The sequence below is a fragment of the Ictalurus punctatus genome, chromosome 3, assembly GCF_001660625.3.
Source record: "Ictalurus punctatus breed USDA103 chromosome 3, Coco_2.0, whole genome shotgun sequence".
In the NCBI taxonomy this organism is placed as follows: domain Eukaryota; kingdom Metazoa; phylum Chordata; class Actinopteri; order Siluriformes; family Ictaluridae; genus Ictalurus; species Ictalurus punctatus.
The window spans coordinates 26,724,633-26,732,921 of NC_030418.2; the positions used below are offsets into that span (position 1 = coordinate 26,724,633).

The 8,289-nt window shown below is 40.2% G+C and overlaps 1 protein-coding gene across 2 annotated transcripts in view; it reads right to left on the minus strand.

Annotated features, from left to right (window-relative positions):
• Positions 1 to 2,008: 2,008 nt before the first annotated feature.
• supv3l1 (SUV3-like helicase) overlaps positions 2,009 to 8,289 on the minus strand; it is a 10,675-nt gene continuing 4,394 nt past the window's right edge. For both annotated transcript variants that reach the window (XM_017464077.3, XM_017464076.3), the window contains 8 exons: positions 8,226 to 8,289; positions 7,759 to 7,939; positions 7,444 to 7,537; positions 5,829 to 6,048; positions 4,898 to 4,978; positions 4,645 to 4,821; positions 4,277 to 4,425; positions 2,009 to 2,593 (listed from right to left, as the gene is read on the minus strand). The exon at positions 8,226 to 8,289 is cut by the window's right edge and continues 28 nt beyond it. In XM_017464077.3, the coding sequence (XP_017319566.1) occupies positions 2,212 to 2,593; positions 4,277 to 4,425; positions 4,645 to 4,821; positions 4,898 to 4,978; positions 5,829 to 6,048; positions 7,444 to 7,537; positions 7,759 to 7,939; positions 8,226 to 8,289 (1,348 nt within the window). In that variant the 3' untranslated portion in view covers positions 2,009 to 2,211. The remainder of the gene's footprint in view (positions 2,594 to 4,276; positions 4,426 to 4,644; positions 4,822 to 4,897; positions 4,979 to 5,828; positions 6,049 to 7,443; positions 7,538 to 7,758; positions 7,940 to 8,225) is intronic.

Consider the following 8,289-nt stretch of genomic DNA (forward strand, 5'->3'; position numbering starts at 1 on the left):
CCCTCCTGAAGCTAAATCATTAATGGCAGTCTCCTCGCTCTTGGTCCGCCACTCTTACAGCTCTCCTAGCAATGTGCTTGGCTCTGTTCCAGTCAGGGCTTTTTCCTCTGGGGCCTGCACAGTTGGTGTTTCATGCAAACCGACCCAGCACAACAATGGTTTAAAAAGAGATCAGCCCCACACCACCCTATTTGAGCCTGTAAAAACATCCTCAAAGTGAAAAGGAAAAAGTTAGAACAAACAACTTTCAAGTCAGAACAGAGTGTTTATCTCTACTGATTCAGACTGAAGTGATCAGAGAGACAACGGTACTGTATTCTGGATCATCTTCATTGTTTGCAGATGTCCCAAGATAATTGAGAGCCAGTGATTAATGTCCCAGTTACACTTTAACCACCTACAGTAATCGCAGCTTTTAGATGCAGTTGTGAGGCAGTTTCAGTGGTATCAGTCATGGAGTCAAATGTAGGACTCTTTATTTAGTGAACATTTTAAATGTACTGGTTTGGATGAATACATTAGGTTTTATCAGCCATGGCTGTAATCCAGTTTCCATGGTTGCAGTAACAACTGGATTAAATGGTAGGTTCAGCAGACATAAAGGATGAGAAGGTGATGCACTAAATCACCTCGACGTTAAGCAATTGCAAGGAATCCGTCCTGTGTATTTTGAAAATAAATTTCACAAACCATCTGCAGTCTGTGAAAAAAAAAAAAAAAAAAGTTATTTTGGTTCTTCCCTTTTATGGTCATTTTTATTGGTTCATTTTCTTATTGTTTGTACCTAATACTAGTTTTCCTGACATGTTATTCAAAGAATCATTGGGCCCTATCAGTGTTTAAAATTTATAAATGATTTGTGACTAAGTAACATGTATATGGTATGTATGGTATGTGTTCTGCTTCAGAACCTGGGCAACTTGCAATAATTGAGGGAAACATGAATTCTGCTCTCTAGCAGAAAATCCTAAAGGAGAATGTCCGGTCTTCAGTCTGCAAATTGAAACTCAAGCGCAACTAGATTATGCAGTGACAATGATCCAAAGCCTAGGAGTAAATCCTAGTCCTAGAAGTAAGTGAAGGACTGATCTCCAGTTATTGGAAGTGTTTGGTTGCAGTTATTGCTGCTAAAGGTGGCACAAATAGATTTTAAGTTTAAGGGGGCAATTAGTTTTTCACATTGGTGATAGATGTTTGATAACTTATTTTGCTTCAATAAATTATTGTGTTTACTCAGGTTGCCTTTGTTTTATGTTGTGTTTTGTTTGAAAACAAAACTATTTAATAAGAGATGTTCACAAAAACAGAAAAAAAAATCCAGAGGGGCCAAATACTTTTTCATTGCACTGTATATTATGCTTTCACCAGCATCTCACGAAAAGTTTGATGTGAGTTGATGCAAGATCACCATAAAATAGGGACACAGTTTTTTGATTGACAGGCTGTCAAAATGCATAATTGCCTGTTTTGCCACAAAACATGCTCACATCTGTACAAACAACCAAAGAGGAAAAAAAAAACCTAGTTTCTGATTTTGGATCAAAATAAAGATGCTGAAAGAAAGCAATTTTCTACTATAAAAACTGAAAATACTAGTTTAAAAGTATTTGGGAGTGATGTCACATGACTGGCCAGTAACCTTGAGTAAGTCAAACTTCACATCTGATAGATCTCATGGAAAGATGCGACCTTGAATAGAATTTGGCTGCATTCCTGCAGACTGTCTTCTGGGAAAAACAAAAAAGCAAACACATTTCATATCTCAGTTACCTGTTTAAATTCAATATTATGTTTAATATTGTTTTATTGAGGGTGAAATGTCTTTAGTCCTCTCTTGTGGAGCAAATAGATCATATGTCAATACAAAAATAAAGACTTCAACATACTGAGCTACACCAAACTCACTGTGAAGAAAATCTTTAGAGTAGGATATAGAACAGTTTATATAACATTAGCTGTGGAGGTGGAGTTAAGGTTGTTTGTGTCATAACGAGGTAACGAAAGCCCATGAAAAATAGTAGTGTGTTTTATTTGGAAGCTAGTAGCAATGTTGACTCACGTTCACACTCAGATAGCCTTTCACACAGGTGTACCACAATCTGAAGCTTAGGTTTCAGTCAGTCTTGACAGACACACATGTTAAACAGAACATTATTTGTTATATAGAAGCCCCTATATAAATGTACAAAAGCGAGACCGATACCAAGCGCCTCATTTCTTTTTTTTATTTTTGCTAATAGTCCCTGTAGGTCCACTGGGGTTCTGCTCTCTTGTCCACTCTCTCTGCAGCTGCTGCAGGAGCTCTGGCGTGAGCAGACCCTCCTGAACTAGACGAGCGCCGAGAGAACTGTCCACACCCCTCTGGTCCTGTTTGCCGAGAACATGTGATTTGGATCCCCGAGCTTTTCTCAGTCTTAGTCCAGGGAATGGGGAGGTTTTTGATTCAGGTGCAGAACCTGCACCGGTGCCTTGTGATTCTGTGGCACGGATGAGCCGTGTAATGTTTCTCACTCCAACCTGAATGATGCTGTCCAGTTCCTGCTGGATCTCACGGACAAGGTTGGCATCAGGGAACATGTCCATGAAGCGATAGCTATAAGGAGAATTCAGAAGGAAAATGAACAGACTGAAGTGATGTTTTCATCCAACTGGTTTTATGCTAATTTTCCGATTGCATACAATAAAACTGGAATGAACGTACCATAAATACAAGAAGAGTGTCTAAATAATGAACAAAAAAGACCCTTGGCAGTAGTTGGAAAGTTGCTGTACCAGGAGAATATAAAGGGTAACAGAAACAGTTTTTCGAATATAGGATTTCAAAGCAAGTCTACGTTTCAGTCTTCTCATGTTCCCACTACCATACTAAATAAGATGACAAATTTTATGACTGCCAACATACACAAGTCTTCTAGTATGAAATGGTGAGTAGTTTAATAGTATTGACATGAGTGATATCCAGTGATAGAAAAATGGCTAAGAGCTGTAGAAGCAGATATAAAGAGATGAGAGTATAAGCATCACAAGTTTGCCAATATGCAAGTTCAGGTCAATTTTTTTGTTTGTGTATAATAATAATAATAATAATAATAATAATAATAATAATAATAATAATAATGATTACGTTGATTCTCTCAAGATGTTTTGCGTTGCCTTTATATCTATGATTCATAGATATTACCCTGTCTTTTGCCCTGTCCACATGTATACAGATCTTTTTGAAAACAGTTTTTACCCCTCCATTTAACATAAAAAAAAATAAAAAATCTCATCCACACAAACAGCATTTTGGAAATGACCTCTGTCTACACACAAAAACAATTTGAAAATGCTCACGAGTACACCAACCCAGTGACAGTGCACTATACCGAATGCCCCAAGAATAACTTCAAGATCATGTGTCCTGAGTGGTAGAGAAAATGAAACGTGGAAAAACACTTACACGGCCAAACGTTTTCAAACGAAAATATTCAAACACAAAGAATCATGACGTTGAGGTGGAACTACTGTCTCAAGGTTACACCTGAATACAAAATCTCTGAACTGATGGAATTGTGGATTCAGGAGCAGGATGTGTATCATATTCACATACATGTCTGTTTCTGTCGTCAGACAATAGAACGAGTATAAAATAGTGACTGAAACGCAGCCCATTAAGAGACTACATGTTAACCAGCAGTCACTTCCAAGCTGCTGCTCTGCACTACCAAAATCCTGATTTTATAACCATGACGTCGCCTGACAAATTCCCCAGACACATTAGTTAAAGACAATGGCTGTGCTGTGATTTCGGCTATATTTACATGTAAAATGATCACTCGTTTACAATCGACAGAACGTGTCATATTTGTTCTCTCACGCTGAATGTGCTGCTCCTCTCTGCCCTTCACTGAACAGAGTAGATGCAGAGAGAAGTGTACCTGCAGGGGGAAAGCAGGACCTCGCGCTTGCAGGGCATTACAGGCGACTCTACAGAAAGTAGCTAAAGTTTGCCCAAAAAGTCGTTCGATTTGTCGCTAGGTGTCGATAGCAGGGGGAGAGGGAGGGGCTGCATCAGGTCGTCATATTTTGAGTGAAAGGATTGTATTCGTGTTCTATCGAAAACAAACGCTTTAAAGTTTTTTAGCGATTTCGTGTTTATTGACTTTTTATCATTCAAGCACCTTTTAAGCACCACTAGTTTTTAAAAAATGGCTATTGTCAAGGTTTTCCAGTACTTAAATTTCAAAAAGCCAAATTCAAGCAGAAAGAGAAAAACTTTACAATCTAACAATACCTGAGCCAAAGGTAGAGGTCCAGCACATCATGTACAGCCTCCAGGTGAACAAGGTCCTTAATATTTTTGGGAGGGACCAATGGCCAGTTGACATGTCGACACACCCAGGCAAAAGTCAACGGCTCGTCTCTGCTGAACTGCCTAGCAAACTACAGACAAACACACACATCATCAAGGGTTGCTCACAGCATGCTCTACCGTAATACATAAAGCTTAACTGGCACTTCCAGAAACATACTGTAAACAAGACCCCAAAGGAACAAATGCTGGGAGAGGAAGCAGGCTGATCAAACAAAAAGAAAATCACTACACAGGGGAGAACTTTATACCATGAACCACTGTCATGTCATGTCATCCTTCATCAGTACCTTCAGGAAGGACGTGCAAACGAAGGGCTGTTTCTTGTTAATGGGTGCTGTACAGAAGACGTAGCGAGAGCGCAGGTTCAGAGGAATGTGCTGGATCATGTCTGCCAGGAACTTGAAGTCATCGATGTTGCAGACAAAGTAAAGGCCATCTACTTGTGAGAGGCTCACAAATATATCCTGTTACACAGAGGAATCAGTGAGCAAAATGTAGGCACTTTGCCTAGAATAATGATTTCAGATTTTCAACACTCACAACGAGATTGGAGAGCGTAGCATCAGGAAGGTGATAAGCAAACATCTCTATCTGTTCTGCAGTGGGGTGTAGACCTGCTGTCTGAAATCACAGAGGAGAGATGTGTCAGGATACCATTCTTTAAGTTCAGCTTCTCAAGCTCATGTCACTGGATGCCTACGTAAAGCAAAATGACACATATGGCATTTTTTCCTCTTTTAAGTCAGTTGCTGATGCTGTGATGCAATTCTGATGCCATGTCAGTGCCCTAATATGCTCAGCAAATTGCCCACTTGGGAATAAATACAATTTATTCACTTGCCACGCATGCTCCAATTGTATGTTCCATGCTCTAGACCAGTGTTTCTCAACCAGGGGGCCCCTGAACCCTAGCGGTCCATGGTGCAATTGCAGGGGGTCCGGGGGAAAGTTTTTAAAATGTTTAAATAATATATTTTTTTTGTTGTTGTGTGTGTGTTAACCGTATCACAATATCTCATACACCCATCAAATGTAAGAACAATTTAAGATAGGTTTTAAAATTAACCAATTTGTTTATTCGTGACATGAGTTCATTGATGGATTTGGATGGAGCTGATGGATTGATGGATTTATTTTTAATTTATTTACAAATGAAATGATAATTTGCAAAAACCTATGAGGGGTAGACAAGTTCATGTGTCGCGCTGATGGATAAAATAAACAAAAGATAAATCAGAGAGTCAAATTAAATGTCACGCCAACAATAAAACGTAAAAAAATACAATTTTGAAACGTTTGATTCAATTTTAAATGCCCAATGTTAGTATTATTAATGTTAAATATTAATAAAATAAAGAATACATAGAAATGACTTAAAAATATAGCCTATAATTGCTGTGGAGTGAGGGGTCCTTGGGACATTGGCACTCCCAAGTGGGGGGGGACACGATGTTTCATAAGTGTCTCTCACCTCCACAGGGTCAACAGGTCTGCTCAGGATCTCCTTCAGCACAGGCAGATCATCGCGATGCATGGTGGTCACCTCTCCTTCTTTAAACATGGAACTGAAGCGACCTGCTCGGCCAGCGATTTGCAGAGCCTGAGAGGTGGAAATGGTGTCCATCTCCTTCTCCCCCTTCTCATTCACGCTGGGCTTCACCAGGGAGTTAAATATTATTCTCCTGATGCTCCTGGGAAGGACAGAAAGCTGGTGAGATTTCTAAATGAAGCAAGGAAATTTACATTCGAACAAAACAACAGCCCGAGTTGCATGAAATACCAGTACTGAAAAAAGTGTGAAGGTATCAAATTGAAAATTACACAATATTACAAACTGAAAGTACTAGAACCTGCTGCTGTCAGCGTATCCCCTCATATAGTCTGAGACATAAAATGCAGATGAAAATATTACGTTCAATAGCAAGGAGTTCTTCAATATAATCAAATTGCTTTACAAATGTGTTTTGACATGTATTTTTGGTCCATGCCTTTGAACTAGTTGTTCGTACATAAAATTGGAATTCTCCTAATTTCTTTGTACACCGTTTTTAGTGTTCATTAATTTTTCATCAAAATCGATCCACTCCTTTGCATCACACTGACCTTCAATGCATTTACTGTTTCTTTGGATTTTCCCCTACATTCTCCATAATTTTGTCTTGGCCAATTCCTATCCACCATAGAGCTGTCTATCATTACGCTTCCTCCGAGGCACTAGGGCAGTCGGCATGCTTCCTCCGAGGCACTATGGCAGTCGGCATGCTTCCTCCGAGGCACTATGGCAGTCGGCATGCTTCCTCCGAGGCACTATGGCAGTCGGCATGCTTCCTCCGAGGCACTATGGCAGTCGGCATGCTTCCTCCGAGGCACTATGGCAGTCGGCATGCTTCCTCCGAGGCACTATGGCAGTCGGCATGCTTCCTCCGAGGCACTATGGCAGTCGGCATGTTTCCTCCGAGGCACTATGGCAGTCGGCATGCTTCCTCCGAGGCACTATGGCAGTCGGCATGTTTCCTCTGAGGCACTATGGCAGTCGGCATGCTTCCTCCGAGGCACTATGGCTGTCGCCATGCTTCCTCCGAGGCACAAGAAGCCAACCACTTTTTTCCCCCAAATCTCTGTGATGTATCGTGAGCAGTGACTTGGAAAAAAAAGTGGAAGGCTTCGTGTGCCTCGGAGGAAGCATAGTAACACAATTAGAGGAAACGGCTATCCGCCCTCTTCCGCATACATGAGCTCATAGAAGCCTAGAAGTTTGAGTGGTGATGTGTCAGAGAGGAGAATATGCTAACTCTCAATTCTGTTATGTTCTCTTGGACTCCTGGACACGGATGGCTGTGGCATCATTGGGATTTGAACACTTATGCTGCTCCACTTAGGAGCCTTTGCTATTATGCTTTTTTGCAAATATTTCCCATTATTAAAAATTCTGCTATAAACTTTTTTGCACGGTACTTCATGTGGTATCAGTAAGGAGGGAAGAAAACTACCAGACTACTGTAACAACACTACTGGGCAATACTGTGCAAATACTAACACTCAAAGGAGGAAGCATGAATATATAAGATGGCAGAAAACATACTAACAAGTTCAAACCCATTCCAATTGCATCGGTAGCGACGAGGATCTTACAGGGGTCATCTGGGTCATTGAACTTTTTTGCTTGAGCCAGCTTGGTACCTGTTAGTCAGAGTATTCAAGTTGTTAGGCCACAAGTTGACTGAATGCCACATTGGGAAAACAATACAAAAGAGGTAAATAAGAACTGTGCAACAACATATAACAGAATATACTATAGAAAATAATAGTTAAAAATATATTAGTTCGAAAGCAATATATATATAAAAGGTATATATGCAGGCTTTAATATTACTGGATTCTAGAAACTCTGGGCCTCTTACCAGGTGGCAGACTGCCGTAAATGACAGCACATTCTAGGCCTCGGATTTCTATCTGCCTGCTCACTGAGTAGATGTCATTTTTGCTAAAACACACAATGCAGTCGCCGGGCTTCAGGTTGTCCAAATTTTCTACCGCATGGTCCGAGACAGTGAACGGAGTCAGCCGCTTATAGTTGCGGACCTTGAGAGTTAAAAAAAAAAAAAAAAAAAAGTCCAAATAAATGAACGAAAAAAAACAGATCAACCCTCTTCAAACATTATAAATCATCTACTGCTGATAAATTCCTGAATCAAACATTTTGAAAACACCTTTTGAAACCACATCCAAATATAACTTTTACTCAAATGGAATATGTTGTGTGTCTTCTCGCAGCTGACACTTGCAGAAAATGTTTCCTGTCAAATCGATTATGTCAAACAGTCAAATTAAAGCTGCTGATCTGAACATAGCCAAAGAACAGACTCACCTCCACCTCCTCGCCAGTGCTGAACATGAGTTCAGTGATGAAGCTAATGGCTGCAGGTTCTCCA